This window comes from Anastrepha ludens, chromosome 6, assembly GCF_028408465.1.
Source record: "Anastrepha ludens isolate Willacy chromosome 6, idAnaLude1.1, whole genome shotgun sequence".
Lineage (NCBI taxonomy): Eukaryota > Metazoa > Arthropoda > Insecta > Diptera > Tephritidae > Anastrepha > Anastrepha ludens.
The window spans coordinates 35975914-35996886 of record NC_071502.1 but is presented as its reverse complement, the minus strand read 5'-3'; the positions used below and the strand labels follow the sequence as shown (position 1 = coordinate 35996886).

At 34.2% G+C, this 20973-nt stretch overlaps 1 protein-coding gene across 1 annotated transcript in view; it reads right to left on the bottom strand.

Moving 5' to 3' along the window:
* Positions 1-4208: 4208 nt before the first annotated feature.
* LOC128866352 (uncharacterized) overlaps positions 4209-20973 on the bottom strand; it is a 69189-nt gene continuing 52424 nt past the window's right edge. Inside the window, exons 4-6 of the mRNA XM_054106999.1 lie at positions 17808-18361; positions 16187-16344; positions 4209-16114 (exon numbers count right to left, since the gene is read on the bottom strand). Coding sequence (XP_053962974.1) covers positions 14502-16114; positions 16187-16344; positions 17808-18361 — 2325 coding nt within the window. The 3' untranslated portion in view covers positions 4209-14501. The remainder of the gene's footprint in view (positions 16115-16186; positions 16345-17807; positions 18362-20973) is intronic.

Below are 20973 nucleotides of genomic sequence, written 5' to 3'. Positions count from 1 at the left end.
AGCCCCACTGATGAACTTTGAAAGGGTTCGGTAGTCAAATATCTAATGTTTAAGCTTTGCTTAGCATTTTCAAGACAAAATCGGCATTGCGCCTCAATTGTGACAAACTATTTACATCCCGCTGCAAATGATGGCATCTCAACTGCTTGACTAATTTTGACTATTTTTCTTTTTCCTTTTTGAATGTTCTTTACTTTTTAAAAAATTTATCTTACAAAAACCATATAAATTCTAGTTTACAACTTTATATAAAAATTAGAAAAATTCCACAAACTTTCCATTCCAAATCGGAGGTTTTTAGTTAGAATTTCTAAACATTTTTTTGGCATGCGATTTTATAGCGTGTTAATTTTGTCGGGATGTAGACAATACATGTGGAAATTCGTTCAACTGTGACAAACAGTACGTAACCTGACTTAGACAAAGAGTAAGTAACCTTATGCACTCCCTATTTAGCTATTTGATTTCCTCCCTTGCAAACAGGAATTAAAAAGTGAGCCCATCTGAGGCTCTTACCGCACTGCAATGCTTACAACACTCGGAGCTTACCCACTCACTCTCGAGATCTCTAAATGACGATCAGTAGAGTGCGCAGAAAGGTTTCCCGTCTCTTTTTAACAGTTTTGGATGCTCCTCTTTTCAACCTGCACTACATTCCTGTATTTCTTGGTGCCAGAAACTTAGGCAAAAGAAAAAGCAAACTCTTCTCAACAAGCTTATTTAATAAGGTTTTGATGGTCGCTTAACAATCTGAAAAAGTTGGAAAGCTCTTTCAAGGCAGACGCAGATTGAGTTACCTACCCCAGTCTGAATGGGAAGTGATTTGCACGACGCGATATGGAGTCTAAGGTTTGGTATCAAGAACATAAAGATCTGCCCTGCCTCTGCATTCTTATTTGATCCACATGCCTACCATTGTATAAGTATACATGGTATCTTCAGTAGGCGAAGAATATTAACTGAGAAGCAAATTTCCTTAGTGGTTTAGCTTAGATGGTCTGTTGATAAAAAAGTTATACTCATTGGCCACAGAGGCCCATTATGTTGTTGAGGAAATGCTCGTACAGTCTGATTACTGCATACCATCTTTTGACGAATCTAATATGCCCTTCTAAAGCGAATGCATCTAAGCCGATCAGATTCTGAAAACTCAAACATTTCATCTAAATCAAACTAATAATTCACACAGAAAGTGACCTCTTCAGAAAACAATCAAATTCGGGTTCGATTTGATTTCCTTGTGATCGGTAACAGAGGCAATGGATTTTTTTAGTAATATAATACCTACTATTCCCAAAAGCAAAAAAAAAAATGCTCTCCAAATAATTATGATAATTTAGCTATTGAGCTAAACGGACATAATTTATGCAATTGAAAAAGGTCGGGGGTTTGTTTTGTTTTTAGTCTGCTTACGCAATACGCCCTTGGTATTTTTTTTTTTTTTTTGAGAAACCATTAAATCCATTGTACTACTCTTGGACTCCCTTTTTAATTTACTTTAAATCTACTGGGCCTCCGAAGAAATCTGAGTAGATCTTGTGGTTGCAAGGAGCCAAGGTGGTCGCTTCGTAACACATCACTGCCAAAGACCTCAAGCCTGATTCGAGTGAAGGCACAGAAAGTGGTCCGCCGTCTCATCCTCCTCTCCACATGCTGGGCAGAATGCACTGCCTGAGATGCCCATCTTTTCCATGTGCTTTGCGCATAGAAAGTGGCCCGTCATCTGTCCAACCAGACTCCTACAGTCCCCTCTGCCTAATGACAGGAGGAACTGCGACAGTCGATCGATCGGACATGACGGGTAACATCAGTTTTGACCATCTGTAGCCTCTCTCAGCCTGCCAAGCTCGCTTGTAAGTTAGAGTAACGCGTTTTCTAACCCTGGCTTTGATAGCTGCAGAAGGGAGTGGCAGAACGGGCTCCGGGCCAAGAAAGTTGGCCTCAGAGCCCATTCTGGCTAAAGAGTCGGAGATCTCGTTACCCGCGATACCTACGTGTCCCGGGACCTATGTATGTAGGCATAAGGACATAGTTCAGCCTGAATTACAGGCTTGGCTTTCTTCTGTGTATATTTTTCCTTCAGACTGTGTGACTTGGCTCGTGAACTGGATTTTGATCTCTGCTTGTGAATAGGGCAACGTGAATCAATGAGGAATACGTTGATAGTCTCGTTCCCACGACAGTTGGTTCTACGTAACCGGAACGACCGGATTTATATCCGGCCAAGTACTGTCTGATATCCTAAGGTGCTATAGATTTTAAGGGGTTAAATGCGTTTATCTCAAAACTATGGCTTTTGAACTGGTGATCACTGTAACTTAAAAACCGCTTGATAGATTTCTATAAAATGTATACTGCTTTTGAAAATCATAAAAAACTCGTGCCTAATCGAAGGATTTTTTTTTTCGAAATTTCTATTTTTTTTTAACAATTAATTGTCGGTTTTTTTTTCGAAAATTTGAAAAATATTTCCTGAGGCCGCCATATTGTTAATTTCGAAAAAAAACTTCGATCAGGCGCAAGATTATATATTAACAAAACTAATTTTCTCTTCTCCGATTGATTTTAGATGAGTCTCCAAGGACTTGTGATGATCACCGCAACCGGGCTCAACACAAACAGCGATAACCTTTACAATTATTAATTTTTGTTTTGAAATTTTGCTAAAATCAAGTCGAAATACGATGTATTAAGGGGACAGATACCTGTAAAATTTCGAAAAAAGAAAACATTTTTTTTTCGTAAAATATTAATATAATCCTTTCAGAATGTGTCAAAAAAGTTTTAGAACGTAAATTTAAGTATTTCTTATATTATAGATCGTCAGCCGTGACGACTCTATTCTTTGCGTTCGAGTGCTGGGAGAGGTATAGTTACGTTGTATTCAAACTTTAGAAGCGTTTTTTTTTTTAAACTATATTTTTCGAATTGGCGTACACGATAACTCGAAAAGTTGTTGACCGATCTCCCTGACATTTGGCACACATCTTTTTTATGATTTTACTTTCTATGTGAATTTACAATTCGAAAATTTTTCGGAAAATAAATTTTTCGAAGCAAAAATAGTAGGAAAATTCGCCCCAAAATTCATTTTTTTTAAGCATTTCATTATGCGATTTTTTTTTTCATTTTATTTAATTCATATAGAGATTTTGACATTAGTAAGCAAACAAATGTTTGGTTTTTTGTATTCGAGTCACTGACGCCGATGCTACAATGCCCGCCGATTGAGAAGCCCCGCTGCGACTTTCCTGGAAGAATTGAGTGTACATCCGCCATTTTGAATGATTAAAATAAATCGCACTTGTTACGTTAAAGCGTAACAACTCAAAATCTGAACATTTTCAGTAGAGACGAAAAACTGTTTCCGTAAATATTAATAATATAGGTATTACAAGGGGAAAAATATGTAATTGCACGAAAATATCATTAAAAACAATATAACGGTTGTTCATTCTTATTTGTTTAGTAGTTGCGCTGAAATAACAAATTTTTGAGTTGTTACTCTTTTCCTGAAATTTTTTATACACTTAGTGGTATATTTTAAACAAACCGTTTGGTTGTAAACAGGCACAATTCAAAATGTTACACTTTATGTGACACAAATTTGTTCAAACACTTGAAGATAACTAAAAATGTAACTCTTTAGTTGAGACAAAAGAAGTCATTCTGAAAACAAAGAGAGGATCATAACGGTTTTTTTAACGAAAGACTAGACAAACCACTGAACGATTTTTAGAGTGGGTAGAGATGACCACTGTACATTGTTTTCTTGCAAAAAACTAAAATTTGGAAATTTTTAGTTGTTACGCTTTAACGTAGCAAGTGCGAAATGATTTAAATTTATATTATTTGAATGTATAAATAATGCCAATTTTGAAAAAAAAATATATTGACTTCTTCATTTTAAATAATTTTAATGAAAATCAGGGAAAATATGGCCGTTTACAGGTATTTGTCCCCTTAACGCTATAATTATTGAAAACCATCATTTCTTCGGGCCTCTGCCTACCCCTAATCCCTAAAGTACGTAAGACGAGTTTTCCGGTATTCGTTTCCACGACAGTCGGTTCTACGGAAACGAAATGAAACGAAACGACCCGGATTTATATCCGGCCAAGGACTACAGCAACATTCCCCGTTTGTAAGTATGGGGAATGTTTATGTTGCTACAACAACAACAACAACTTTCCCGGTATCCCTCCAGAAAATACCAAGTATGGGTTGAATCTATATTGCTAAAGGTAAGAAGAATGTTTGTTAGACAAAAAAGCGGTGGCACTAATTTTGTAATGCTGCATAAAAATACTTTGCCGGCGAGGCCACGGGTAGCATCTGGTGAAATATAATGAAACAAATTGCTGATGCGCTTTATTTTTTCTGAACAATAATTATTATTTATAATTATTTATTTATTATTATAATTCATCATCATAATAGTTTTCTATACAAATACATTCAATAACAACAATTTACTTATTTCATCGTTTACTTTACAATACAATAATTATTTTTATTAATTTTTAATTTTAGGTGTTTTTCTTTTCTTTTGTTTTGTCAATTGGTTTTGTCCATTTACGATTTATTTAATTTGTCAGTTGTTTTCTTCTATAATTAACCTTATAAATTAGTTCATGTGTTTTGGGGTTTCACCTCGCGTTGTTTATTACACCATTTCAACTTTGTGTTTTTTTGTTTGTTTATATTTAACTATTATATTTTTGGTTTATTAATGTATGCAGTTATTCTGTTATTTTGTTAATTTCCATTTGCTCTAAGTTCATAACAATCAAATAAATGTATTCCTTCGCGAATTACTGAATTCTTCTTATGTTTACAAGTTTGTGTTTTTTTCAAACTTTTAATTTTTATTTTTTGTTTTTTAATTTTTTGAATTTTATTTTATTTTATTCCTTTTTATTGCGTTTCCTCTTAATATACGAAGTCTCCCATCGAAATGTCATTATATGTTTGTGTTATATTCAGTTATATGATTATTAATTAATTGCTGTATTTGTGTTGGGTTGTGAATTAATTTTGATGAAAACTTGAAATTGTTCGACCTGTGATAGTTGCCCCGCCTCTGGCAAGGATATAAAATTGAATTTCATATTAAGTTTTGTTTAATGCCTAAATCGATTTTGTTTGCAATTTAATTTATCTCTAACTGCATTGCAATTAATCAAGTTTTGTGATATATTCAATTTCAATTTCAGTTAATTATCTTATTGATAGTTTTCGTTTTCGTTTTATGTTTTATGGTTTATGTTTTTATTTAATGTATGTGTGTATAATTATCTGCGCGTATGTGTACATATATGTATATATGTGTGTGTGTGTGTGTGTTTCAGCTTGAAATAAAATTTATGTAAAAAATAATTGTTACAATTACAATGCAATAACATTGTCAGCAGCTACTGCCGGCAGAATTATAAAAAATTATTGTTTATTTTCGAAAATGCAACTCTGCGTTCGCTTGCAAAGCGACAAATTCTTTCATTAAGATTCATTATTCATTTTCAATCTTTACTCCTGTTAACACTTCACCTACTACTTATGCATCTCGTTTTTCATAATTTAGTAGTCCGCCAATCGTGGTTCCTGTTTGGCAACACTCTTCCGTTCTATCTTATTTTTTTTTTGTTTTTTGTACACAAGGTAAATTTTAATCTGTTTAAAGTAATTCATTTCGTAATTTAACTAATCGTTGACATTTTTGTTTATTTCGAGAGCTAGCCACTCTCTCGCTAACCCCTCCATTATTTCCACATCTACACATTTAACTCTAATCGCCTAGAATTTCGCTTTTTGCTTCTTATTGTTGCTAATAACTGTTTTTTTATGTCTCATTGACTTTTTATTGATTATTTTTCTTTAATTTAAATACAATAAATTAACATTAATTTATCATTTAGGCATCTATTCATGTTAACTATATTATATCAAAAGTTATACAAAAGTATCTTGCAACAAGTTGTTCTTATTTTATATTAAATTCTCGCTCCATCGAACCTCTGCTCTCAACGCGTCGCATTATGCGCTCAGCTCTTTTTGTTGTTTTACATTTTGCGTTGAACGAGTCGAAACGAGAAATCGAAAGGGGAAATTCGACATCAAAGTGATTTGCTGTAGTTCAAATCCTAACATGAATATAATTTAATAATTTTATAGGTCATCGAAGTATTGCGGAAGTGGTTAAATATATAAAATAGATGTCCGATCAATTGAAATTATTTATGAAATAAACTTAGGATTTTATACATGCATACATACATACAAACAACGTCATACACACAATGATTTTTGTGTTAATCGAAATGCTTATATTATTTGTTACGTAATAGTAAAATAATGGGTTTTGGTATATTTCCAAGCATCTGGCGTCTTTTAATTTTGATTCACCAAAAATTACAACAACTAACTGGAAAAATCAGTAACGTTTTAAACTTAATGACAACGTCAAGGCTACATATGCATATACATTAAGGGGGTCAATTTGCATGCAACCACTTTTCCAGAGATCGTTCCCAGCAAATCCAGATTCTGCAATAAATTCAAAGAAACAATATCCATTGAAGCAAAGCTCCTAAAACCAATTTACCCTGGGTGAAAAGCCAGGCGTGTCGAACTTGGTGGTGTAAGAGAAGTCAACAGAGTAGGCATGCACGCACGGTCAGCGAAATCGGAGTTTTTTTTTGACATTTCGCTTTCATCATATTGGCATTTTCATATTTTTATTCAAATGAGCTTTGGCCTCGCGCTCAACAAACGAATGACCAAAGACCACTTAAAAGTCAAAAACACGCAAGAAAGCCGCAAACCAAAAGTCATCGTGTAAATGCACGAAGATTTGCGAAAACTTCTTTAAAAGAGAAAAAGGGGGCAAAAAACCAGGTTGAAAAGTTGTCGTGTAAATTGGCTTGAAATTTTAAAAGGTAAAGCTATCTATCTTGAATTGATATACAAATTGAGAAAGAATTGCGGTGATAAAAATAGAGAGTAAACAAAAAATACACCACCTGTTGAAAGCAGAAAGGATAAAATAATAACAAAATAAGTTTCAAAAAACAAAAAACAAAAAAAATAAGATTAGACAGTTTTTTATATATTTTTCAAGTGTTGTAAAAGTTACTAGTTCTTTGTTTTTTGCAATTTTTAGTTGATTTTCCATTATATATATATATAATTGGCACTTACACCTTTGTTAGGTGCTTGCCCATGCTTCTCCTCTTATTTTTGGAGTGTATCTTGACGTGATTCCACAAATTGAGCAATCAACAGTTGCATACCGCCTCCGAACGGTAGATAGTTTTTATAGAGAACTTTTTCTATACAATCATATGATAATATTAAAAATTTACATATGTATTGTAATTTGCTTTGTAGCGCCACTATGGGGTACTTTAAATAAGAAATATATATAAAAAATATATTATTTGAAAATTCAAATATCCAAGTACAAGTTTTTATTATACAACATATAAATAAAATTCATATTCATATTACTTTGGGTGGTCAGTACAAAGCATCATATTAGCTTCGTAAGTAAAGATAGTTTTTTTTTTTAATTTGGAAATATCGAAATATATTTCAGAGCTATGCTCCAATGGACTTTTTTTCTTAGAATCATAAGTAGATTTCGAAACTGTTAGAACCGTTCCCGAAAAAAATGTATTCGTCCTAACATACATATTGCAAGTATATCTTACTTGCAGTTCTCTTTCTTTTGACGTACTTTGGCTCTTTCTCGAAGTCAAATCGACTCCGAAAAGTCTTAAAAGAAAGTTTCGAAATCTGATATATTGCAAACAATTCGTATATACTTTAGCATGCCAGAGTTCGTAGTAAAGTATAACAACAAAAAACGCAGCTCTTTTGAAAAAATTCGAAACAAAATTGGAGGGCGTACTCTTAACTTCAAATGGATGGTACATTTAATACGATATTCATACAATTCTCTAAGTACCTTGAAGTTTACTTGGCCACAGAAATACGCCATACAGAAATATGTGGGGCAAAATATGTTCCCATGACAGTCGGTTCAACGTAAACGGAACGACCCGGATTTATATCGGTGCTGTCACTTCAGCACCATTCCCCTCATAAGTATGGGGAATGTTTATGCTGCTGGAGAAAAATGATTTGTATTGTTGTTTCGTTGAAGAATTGCGTTGTGAATTGTTGTGTCTAGTTGTATGATATGCTGAGAGACTCTTGAAAAATCGGTCACTGTTGCAGCCGTGCAAATATTGGACCAATATTTCTTTGCTCTATTGAAATGAGGCCTCTATTCGAAAGAAATAGGGAAATATTTAGAAAATACAAATGTTTTCATTTTAATAGAAACATTTTGTTTTTACTGAAACATATTTTTTGAAATTTAGCACTTGCTTTGTCTATAACAAGGCAACTAATAAATTTGTATAGCTATCATTTTTTGATGCAGAAATAATTACAATTGATATTTTTAACGATTATTATCAAAACAAACAAAAACGGCAACAAAGTTTCGCCACGAAATAGATGAGCGCTAGAAAATTAAATTTTGTATATGCTTCTTGTGAAGAACTGATCATTCAATTCATTTCAAATCTTTTCACGAGGTTTTTGGGAGACGTTAACAGAGAAAGTGCTCAACATCCTTCTCTGGAAGGTCTCCACAGCTTCTGCAATGGGGGTATGTATACGCGTACAGATCGCTCAAATCGATGCATGTAAGCATGTATGTATGTATGTATGTATGCATGCTTGTACTCGTACATATTATTTATACACTCACAATCAAAGAAAGAAACAAACAAAACTTCTGTGACAACTATTACATATAGGCATGCTTTATATGCTATTCGATTTCACATACATACATACTATGTATATGTAGATGTATAGGCATGCTTTATATGCTATTCGATTTCACATACATACATACTATGTATATGTAGATGTTTAATCTATGTTCCTTCTTCATAAAGTAATTCGTCAGTTTTAAAAATGTCAGTTTTCAAACGCTTGGGTTCTATGTATTGCCCTTTACATTCAGATTTGATTCGAATCAGCGAAGGCTTCGGTGCACTATTGCGAATGATAGTAGTAGTTAGATATATGTGTGCATGTATGTTTGTATGCTTGTATGTATGTATGTACACACGTAAGTCCATACACACAAATGTGGATAATGGCAACAAATTACATATATAAGTGAGTCGGCATATCAAACTGCCAGCAGTTCTAGTATGCCAATTTCAAAGGCTTTCAATGAAAATATACAAAATATTGGCTCAAATACATAGACACATTTTATAATTGTACGTATGTGTACATATGTATGCATATTTACGTACACACATACATATATAAGTTTTAATAATCCCAGGCATTAGTTCACACTATTAAACGGTTCAATTTTGAAGAGAAGTACAGTATTGGCGCATAATTATAGTCCCGAGTTAAAACTGGGTGTAGTTTCTCTCCTGTTGCTAAATTCCTGGAAAAAAACAATTTTTCTCTCCCAATAATTAACTTAGGTTTCCATACATTATATATGTATAATCTCATATATTGGGTGTCTTTTTAAGAGCTAGTTGCACGTCCCATGAGCGATTTCGTCATTCCAGTTCCAATTTTCCAATAAATCTGGCCGTATGGCGTCAATGGTGGCCTGGATATTGCAATTAATCGGTTGTTAAGCGCGCCGAATGGCAAGTTGCTCCGTTTTGTTGTCGGCGCTGTTTAGCTGATTAATTTTTGGAAACAAAAATGGACTCAGCGTGGGTCGCACCGTAACGGTAGCCTATGGTGGGGACTAGAGGAGACAAATCTTTAACACTGAGGAAAGATACAACAATTTTCCATGCGGAACTTTCCGGCATAATCGAAACAGTGGAAATCGTACCGAAAAGAGTGTTTGACAAAGTATAAATTAAAATACTTTCGGACAGTCAAATCAGTCCTCAAAGCCTTAACTAGCTTTACGTACAATTGAAAAGTTCTTATGGAGTATGACAATACATTCAACAAACAGGCGACTCTTAATCGGGTCTCCCTGAATCGGGTACCAGAATATGAGGGACACGAAGCAAACGAGAAGACAGACTTTTATGCCTAAAACGGAAAGGGGCGGAAGTGTGATTTGTGGGACCAACGCCATTTCTCAGCCTTAACAAAAACCATCTAAAACAGGAAATTAAAAATTATATCAAAATAAAAACCAGGAAATATTGGAACGGCGCAACGGCCTTAATCACTTCAAAAATTTGTTGAACTTCAATACCAATAGAGCAAAATCTGCCCTAACCCTAGACAAAAAAGGGCATCAGTAGGCAAGGCCACTTTGCTTGCAATAAACATTTGAATACAATACATTTCGGGTTGTAAAATCTTAATTCAATTTTGGGGACTATGATTATGCGCCTTGTATCTATGTGTGTGTGTATATGTATGTAAGTACGCAGGCAATCGAAAGGTATACACGAGGGTCGTAAGAAAATAATTTGAGTGGAGTTGCAATACATACGCATACTTACACACATACCACACACACACGTCTGCATAGTGCATTTATGCGGTAATTCACTTTGTGGGAATGTAGGGGAAAAATTCGAGGTACATACATACATATAACGGCAGCGAATAACAATCGTTTGTTTATAATGTTAAATAGAGGTATTGCTAATGCCTATCATTTTATAATTTAATATTTAATTACTCATACACGTGCGCATACTTACATATGTGCATGTATATGTATGCACTTTATGTACTTTGCGGTCCGTCTCTCCGTCTTACTCTCTTGTTTGGTCTTACACATACATGTCTGTACACTCATATGTTTGATGCTATGCTGTTGATGTATATATATGTGTATATATGTATGTATATATGTAATTATAAATTGTTCTATATTTTTTTGGTTTAGCTTGGGATTGACGATGTTTAGTTACAAAATTAATCTTATTATTATTTTATTTACTTTTCAAGAATTCTTATTTATACTTTTACTGTGCGCTTTATTGATTAAAACTAAATGAAAATGTCCTTCATACTCGTATATATTTATCTGCTTTTAGTTTTTTATTATTTTTATTTTTTTAATTTTTTTTTTGTTGGTTCTCATATTTATTATTTATAATATTCTTTATTATTTATTACTATTTTCTTTGTTTTTTGCTTGAGTCTATTTATTATTTATCTATTTATCGTATTCTAGCTTGTCGGCCACCCGCACTTAGCACACACACACACATTTATACATGCGTGTTTTATCAACGGTGTGTGTACGTTGGCCATTGTTTTAACTACAATTTGATGGCCACTAACTTGGCTTTTAGTGTTAATTTAAAGAGACCTACCCGTTGTTACATTTTACTCGTAGTTGTTTGCTTCATTTGCGTTACTTTCCTTTGCTGGTGGTTCATATGCAAACTAGTTTTGCATATTTTTGTTAATTTCCTTTAGTAATAATACAAAAATTCTCGCACATATGCACCTACATACATATGCATATCATTCATTCTTTATTTCCAAAGTGGAAAATCGTTAGTTTTTCACTGCGCCTGCCTCCAAATTCGCGAAATGATTTTAAATGTACCATGAATTTACTTATGAATGTTTGCATGTATGCATATATTTTATATACATACATATATTCGTTTTGTTCTATTTGCGTTTGAATTGTTTTTAATCTACTTGGTTTTAGTTGCTAACGATACTTGTAATTAATTAATTAGATTTAATTCAAGTAGTTTTTCTTCTAGTTTGTTTCTAGTTGATTTGGATTTTTACGTTTGATTTTATATTAATAAAGTATTTATAATAGGGCTTTACCTACAAAACTAAACTTGTGGCAGTTTTTTGTTTAAATATTATTATTAATTTAACCTGTTCATTTTATCTCTAACTGTAATAAAATATGTTTTATTTTGCGTGTGAAATTTCTGTTTTCTTGTTAAAGAACCCTTTTTTTTATTTTTGCTTTACCATATGTGTATGTATGTTGTCATTCATTTACATCTATATGTACATATACTCAATTTGCTTTCAAACCTACGATGCGTTGACGATATTGTGGCCATATATACACACATACATATACATATACATATACATGATTGACGATTTTAAAATCAGATGTGTTAATTTTGCATTATTTGTGATAAATACATATATGTATGTAAGTATGTACATATATAAGTAAAAAAGCAACTCGCCTTGAAAGAATGTTTTGAAGTTCGTAAAATTATTATGTTTGAAATTTTTTTATTTACAATCCGTAATTTATGCTCTCAAATGTACTCCTCTCAAACAATAATAATAATTATAGGAGCTGGAGAAGAACGGAAATTCAACGAAACAAGTGGTGAAGTATGGGTAGTACTATAAGGAGTATGCGTTCGAGGGGCAAGTGAGTAAGAAGCAATTGTGCTCGTTTTTTCCATGAACAATGCTGAGTTGTAGAAATTAGAACGGTAACCGAAAAACTGAGATATTTCAAAATTTTTGTTTCTGGTTTTCCATGGACTTGTGCTCTGAAGTGTACCTAGAATACATTGCAAGGAATATGTTGTTGATCACATTGTACGACAGTGGTCTCTCAGTGGACAAACAAGTGCTAATAACCGCAGAAGTAAAAGTGGGCGTTTAAGGGCGTTCATGGGCGGTTAAATTTTAATATTTCGTCCAAACGTGCAATTAATTTATTGAAAATATTCAAATAAAATTTCTGTGCTCAGGCATATACAGTAGAACTTAAAGAAGATTTTTTCATAGTAGATTTTAATCCTCTAACATCTACTGAAGTGGGAGTGTTTTGGCGGAAGAAAAACGAACGACCCGGACTTGTAACCGGCCAAGGACTGTCACTCCAGCAGCATTCCCTGCAAATGTATAGGGAATGTTTATGCTGCTACAATGACAACAACAATAATAGCAGCAGAAAATAGAATATCGACAAACCTCTTCAGAAATATAATAATGAAAAATATTGTAAAAGTAGTGTTCTGAGCAACATTAAGGTGTTTTTGAGAGGCAATTTGAATCAACGAAATACATTTGATATTTGATCTAAAATGCGTTTGTGGAAAAGGTTAGAAGCACTATTAGTAACTAGATGAACAAGCAACATTTTGCCAAGTTACTAGTAATGAAAATAAATCACGTTGAAATTTGATAGTTTTAGAGTAAAACTGTAGATACCTGAGCACCGAGTAGTGCGAGCAGCTCTAAAATCGTTCCCACGACAGTCGGTTCTTCGTAACCGGAACGACCCGGATTTATATCCGGCGAAGGACTGTCACTTCAGCAGCATTCCTCGCATATGCACGGGAAATGTTTATGCTGCTACAACAACAACAACAACAGCAGCGCTAAGCTCGGTCGAATTTCATTCACTAACTCAACTGCTCAAATGTTTGTCCAAAATTTTCGCACATTTGAGCAACTAAACAAAAATAGACAATTTTATAAATCTGCATTTTTTTAGTTTTACAACGATTTTAGCGCTGTATATCAATAATTGTAAGATTAAAAAAACAAATGCTGACAAAAAAGCCAAGTAATCAATACTCGGTTTTCGTTGCTCATACGCCCAGGCTGTTCGAAAATGTGCGTGCAAAATTTAGAGCTCTAATTTAGAGTACGGTTGAAATTAGTTGGTATATTTGCCTTAGTGTTAAAAGTTGCAAATACTTTCGTTATGGAAAACATGTGTTTTTCTGGGGCAATTCATATTCCAGAGTTTAGGTGTGCACCTAAACTGCTAGCGCCTCCTGACACATACAATTATGAGTTGAATTCATACACCTAAGTTGGCGTGCACGTACGCAAAACTCTAGCAAAGTAGGGGAATTTGAGAGAGCAAACTGACATTTCATTCTGAGGGGAAGGTAATAGTTTCTGCTGAAACAATTTTTACCAGCAGCAATTTTCTGGTAGGAAGAGCAGCGAATCGAGCACAGCTGGTTACAATTTCTTTATAGTAAATCAGAAAATTTGTATTATGGAAGCTTTGTAAAAAGTAAATATAAAAAAAAAACAGATATGGAAAAAGTAAGTAAATCTAAATCTGGAGAACACAATTTAACTATATTTTTCATTTTACTCAGCTCTCTTTCAGTTTTCAATGTTAATAGCTGACCGTGAAACGTGAAAGTTGTTGCTAGTTTTTTGTTGGTTTACTATTTTGAATACTTTTTCCCGTTTGGCTGAGGATTAGTTGGCACTTCGCCAGAATTTCGGTGCTGGATAATATTTACTGGAAAAGTAGCCAAATAAACCTATATTTGGATGATTGTACTATTTCTAGGTGCGTTTCTGTTCACAAAGTGCTGAAAGGACTTCGAAACGCACTCAACTGAAAGCTTTATAGCTTAACGAAAAGTTTCGTTTTTTCACTATTTCCAAAATAAGTATGGCGGGATTGTTTATATGAAAAACAAAAAAATATGTATTTAATCAGTTTCGTCCTAATGTTGTTACTGCGGTAAAGGTAATTAAATCGCGGCAAACTATAATATAACGAGGGATCGTGGTTGGGTGAACCATGACCACGGACACCACCACCATCGCCGCCACCAATCATTAATATTGAAATTATAGTAGTAAATGAACTGACAATTTCTTTCCGCATAATACGACTTAAATCTGTCAATGCTCTTATTATTAATGTTATTATTATTATTATTGTTGTAATTATATTTATAAGAATATTTATTTGTATTTGATGTTGTTGTGTTAATTATTTCATTTGTATGATTTCTGTTATAGTCAGTGTTGGTAGCAATATTAAAATTTCTAAATTTACTACACTTTTTGCTACGATAGATTTTAGTTTTACTATTAAAATACAATTGGCTATTTAATCTATAAGTAATTTTATTATTATTTCCTATATTCATCCCAACGTATTTATACCGTACTGAGCCGCTATATTCAGTAGGACTAATTTTTGTTTTATTTGATTCCTTTAGTACACTACATACTTGGCTAATCGTGTTTCTTTCCCAAAATATTTTCCCATTTACTATTTCATTACCGCTTACGGGTCTATTTCGATTTCGATTTCGACTTCGATTCCTATTCAAATTTCGACTTCCTTTTCTATCATTGGTTTTGTTTCGACTTCTGCTCCTACTTCTGCTTCGACTAAAGTTTTCCTCCAAATAACAATGTACTCGTCCACCACAATTCTGGACGCAATGACGGTTGCTACTACTTTCATAAATACCTCTACTAAAATAGTAGGTGCATACTGTAAATGTGGAGAAGATAGTGGACCTTGTGGGGTTTTCACTCGAACTGCTGCATCCTGTACTTTTCCCAGCTATTCGTTCAATGGTGGAGTCTTCTGCTCCCCTCAGTTGCTGTAGATATTCGGTTCTGCGAAGTACCAAGTAAACGGATTTTTTTACCACATACAACGCAGCCGAATCACTATGCTCCGCCTCTGTTGACAGTCCATTGATATTTGCAGGTTTCGTGCTATGGATCATGTACTTGCGAAGTTGTTTTTGATTCGGGTGCGTCTCGTTTTTTAGCTGCATTGCAGCGGATTGACTGGTTAGTAGACAAAGCATTGCACTGAGCAGCAGTAACATGTGGTGGCCGATCATGTCGTTGGGTACTGTCTTTTGTTGTGTGCGCAGTGCCGCCGCCGATGAGGCGTAGTACGGTATCGAGCAGCGACTTGTCACAGACGGTACTGGTGGGCAATCGTCCGACATTGCTGCTTCAGGCATATCGGCCGTGTTTTCATCGTAATAATAAATACCATCATAGAGGGCATAGTATGGCAAGCGATCGATTTGACTACCCACGGCGGTTGTTGAGCTATTAGTTAATGCAATCGATATGCTGGCAGCAAGTTTGTTCGTCGAGTCGTTTGCCAGTGATGCTTCTAGGCGAGTATCCAGGCGATACGGACTCGTCGCCGTTAGAGTGATATTGTGTAAACGTCGCGTTGAATTTCCAGCCGGAATACTCACATCTATTGCGTCATGTATAAAATCATTGCAGTAGGCGCAAATTCCTTCCGCAATATTCTCGCAATAGCTATAGCAGCATTCCGATGGTCCATAGGTTGATTTACGCAATTGCTCGCCGGTTTCTGGGATGCTTTGATCTGAAATGGAAGAAGGTACTTTTTCTGTGAAGATAACTGTGGATGAGCGATCTAATTGACATGTGCACTCACCCAAGCAAAGGAATGTTGGTTCGCCGGCGTATTGTGTTGGCAGCGCTGGAGCTCGATCAGCTGGGAGCAGATATGGGCACTTCTGCTCAACAGTTTGGCAGACACTTAGGCAAGGTCGTATTCTTCTCCGCTTTCGAAATTGCACCTTTCGTTTAGATCTGAAAATGGAAAAAGCAAATGCAAATAAACAATAAATCATACTCAAATCTAAAAAGTTACAAGCATTTATGTATATCATTACGACACTTTGGTTACCTATACAAGTAAGTACATATGTATATTTGTAGCACGGTGCGACACCTAAAAATATCTGGGAAGTTGTTATTTTTTTTGGAGGTCTTGTCAAGCGAAACAAGAATCGAATGATGAAATTTGCCAATTTCACAATTTCGACTTCCTTTTAGAAACCCGGTAGATGGTGCGAAACATTGCTACTTATAGTAGATTGTAGGTATGTTCATGAAGCAAATGATTTGCAACAATTGGTGCAATCTATCCAGTTTTGGTGTTCATGCATCGAAAAAACTTGCAAAGTAGGAGTAAGTGAGAGCGCAAAATACCATCAAAATACCATTTCATTTTGAGGGGAAGTTCCGAATTTTTACTGGATAAGTTTTTACTTATCAGAATTGTAAGAATTTGCAAGTGAGAAAAATAGCTAAACGCAAAGTAAAAATAAGCACAAATTAAAATTTGCGAATTGCAATTGCTAATGGGATGTACTTCATCTGACAGCGATGAAGAAATGGAACAAATTATCGTGGAAAAACTAAAATCGTGTGATGCCTAAGCGCGTTATTAATGCATTTTATTTGCTTTATTTTTTTTTAACTTAATATGAGGTAGCTCAACTGCAAGAAATTTGAATTTTTGAGATTTTTTTGCTAACAATTTAATCAGCTGTTCGTAAAACTTGCTCGTTTTGCGTTCATGCACTTTCTTTTATATTTTTCTCTTTGAGAGCGAATATTCGGAAATTAAGTTACTGCCAAGTTTCTGGATAATTTTTACATGACCTATTATTTCAAGTTTTTACGGGGTTTGGAAAGAAAAACTTAGAGCTTTGGAATGGTATATATGTTAAATAACAAAACTTAAGAATTCTGTGCCTATTTTACCAGGAAACACAATACTTTTAAGCTATTTTCGTCTTTTCCAACTTTTGCGATATTTAAGAAGCTGTAGTAGTCCTGAATTGATACAAAAAGTACCTACATTCAATAATCAGTAATCTTGCCTGCTATTGCCTTCCGAAGGGCGACAATAATTGGAAACAAGTTTTCTATCTGACCTCGAACTTTGGAAAACTCTTATCTTCGAATAATCAACCTTTACCATTTCAGCTTGCAGAAGGTTCTTTCTAGGCAGTCCTGGATATTCGTTCATTTGACTACCAGCTATGCATCCGACCAGGACGCAACAGCCCAGCAAGTTCTTTTATTTTATTTAGAATTTTCTCATTTCGCATTTCAGTACAAGCGACAGCATCAATAAAGCAATGCAATATTTCAAAAGGTGTGGGAAAATTAAGTTCCCATTTTATGCGGATAAACATGGGGACAGTTTGTGAACTTAATTAGTATTCATATTGAAATTTAGACACTAATTTTTTTGGACTAACCGTTTAATTATTTTTGATATCACTGGATCCTCAGTACATGGATCCGCATTAATGGCAGTCGATATGAAGATATTGGATTGTTTCGATTGTTTTGGATGTTTTTGTTGCTCCTGCCGCCATTCTTGTTGTTGCTGCTGCTGTTGATGCCGATTGCATCGGCCATCCAAGTTTCGTTTACTCCGTTTCAAAACGGCTGACGTTTCGCCATTGTTGGCCACGTCGCTGTTAGGCGGGGAAGGATTAGAAATCGTTATGTTATGGCTGAGTTGGCGTTTGGTTCGTTGTGTTGCCTCCTCAATAGCATCTACAGCATCGTGTAATTTATTATTGTTGTTTTCATTAGGAAATAATCGGCCAGTTTTATTGCTGGTGACAACATTAATTATCGATTTATCACTATTTTTTGTGCTTGTGCTGTTAGTTCGGTTGTCGGTTTTACTGTTGTTACGATTATTATTATTATTGTTGTAGTTGTTGCTTGGGGATACAGAAATGTCGCTTTCCTCAGCAAAATACGGAACCAAAGTACTACAAACCCAACGCCGGTAGGCCTCCTAAAAGAAAATTTAGAAATGATTTCGGTTAAATTACTTCGTAAAACATATTTTGGTAATAATATAATATAAATAGACTTAAATATGTTGCAATGTAAAATTATTTATTTATTTAAAAATTTTTATTATATAACTACATAAACGCAGCACTGGCTACGAGACCTTCAGCCGTGTAAAGTTATTATTAAAGCGAGATACTTTAAGGAACTTCAGTTTCTGGCTCGCATATGGACTTAATTCATGCTAGAGGACCACAAGGATCAGAATCTCTGCTACGAACAATGAGGACTTGGTTCCAAATGAAAGGATTTTCTTTGTTTTACGTGTTTTTATATTTTCATTTTTGTTAAGTACAAATCTATATCGAATATAAGAACATACATGTACAATAGCGAGCAAAATAATAGCAGTTCCCTGAAGAGCATTTTATGTTGTTGTTGTTGTAGCAGCATACACATTCCCCATACATATGTATATGGGGAATGCTGCTGAAGCGACAGTTCTTGGCCGGATATAAATCTGGGTCGTTCCGAGAATCGACTGTCGTGGGAACGGAGAGCATTTTATCTACCATTGTAGTTTTACTATTTTGAAGTTTTTAAATTTTTCTTTTTATTATTAATTGCCATGTACATATGTATATTTGTGTATGCAAGCCCATACTTTTATTGTAATTTTTCCATTGAACTAATACTTTATATAGTAGATTTGCTTATGATAAAAACATAATACGGTTCGCCTTCTCAATTTGTGGTCAAAGGCTTTATAAGTGGCTTTATAAGGTCTTTTGCCAGAGAGCATGCGATCTTGGAGACTTTCTCTATATAACGAATGCTCAATATTTTTTACATGGAAGAAAATGCTCAATAGGGTCAGAAAAAAAATGGCGAAGTCAATCATATCTTAGCGATACGACGTAGGCCCACCGAAGTATATTTCTATTTAATATTTAAACTACCATATATGATCAATTTCGAATTTAATTTTTTGGCAAATGGCATGCAAGTTATCCTTTGCTAGTTTCTGTTACTACGCTTAGAACTGAATTTCCAGTCCGTTGGATAAAATAATACTTATATTCTCACCATAGCGCCGAAATCGTGAATAATAGTTTATTTATTGTGGGTGTGTGCAGAGCTTATAGATTTTTTCCAAAGTAGAAAAGAAGAAAAAGCTGAGCACCCTTCAACAAACAAACAAAAAAAAATAGGGACATTTGTGAAGAAAAGTTAAAATAAAAGATTAAGTAACAGCGAATTGTAAACATTTTCCTACACAAACTCAATAGTAATTTTCAAAGCTTTGATGGTACGGATTAATTTTAACTATAAAACAAATAAAAAAGAGGAATATAATATAATTTTTTTCGTATTTTTATATTATTTTTTTATAATTTTTTGCAGTGAAACTTCTTAGACCTCGATGGACGAGCGAGAATGGGGAGTAAAATTTCAAGGCCATGCAACGTTTTGGGCATTTTCGTTCCGCGAGAGAGAAAAAAGATTTAACGTAGAGGAAAAGGAGAGAGAGAGCTATACCTTATATATATCTCAGATTCACTTTAGGTCATTTTTCCTGAGTTTTTCCTTGTGGTTGCTAATTTCTAGTGAGAAATAACACTGCCTCCTTTTTTGGCGCTTGTTTGTTGGTGCAAACTTGTAGGAAATATATTTTTGGTGCCTACTTTTTGGCGTTATATTTCCTTGGCGCCTACTGTTTGGGTCGTCTTTTGGTCCCAATTTTTTTGGCGTTTTTTTTTGGTGCCTACTTTTTGGCGCTCATTTCCGTTTCCTGGCTAGTGCTTGTGCGTACTATAAAGTGCTATCCATTCCGGCGTCGGATTTATTGGTATTGCCTTGCGGTAATTTGTGCCGTTGCTGCGGGTCTGGAATCGCTGCGTTTGTGCGGATGATAAACACTCGGAGTAGTGCGCGTTGTTGCCATGGTTTGTGTCCAGCGTTTACCTACACCGGTCGACCCTTCTCCGTTTTTTGTAAAATTTGTCTATTTGTATTCTCTGCAAATGTTGTGAATTTATTTAGATATCTATTCTTTCTCACTTTCACTCTCTCCATCTCATTCTCTCTCGGGTCTCTCCCTCTTTCTTTGTCTGCCTTGAAAGTTTTACTTCTGTTATGTGTACTACGCTACACGCACTGTTTTTTAATCTTATTGTAGATCTGTTTGTTTATATTTTTTTACCATCCTATAAATATACGTCAAGAAATTTATTTATTTTTATTTTTTTTATTTCTTCTTAATCTTTAATTTAATCTTTCTTTTTTATCTTTCTTTTTTTAGTCGTTTTTTTCAATCTTTTTTTTTAATCTTTTTGTTTTTTTTTTTTGATTTTTTGTATCATTTTCTAATCTTTTTTTTTAATCTTTTCTTAAATCTTTTTTTTAACCTTTTTTAATCGTTTTTGTAATCTTTTTGTTTTAATCTTTTCTAAATCTTTTTTGTTTCATCCTTTTTTTTTAATTTCTTTTACTATCCTAATAAATATTGATAGATACTTTTAAAATTTTCTAACAGTCACTTATGTATGAGTTTCCCAAATAAAACTCTGTTCGTATGCGTTGTACCCGAAATTGCAAAATCATCTTACAACT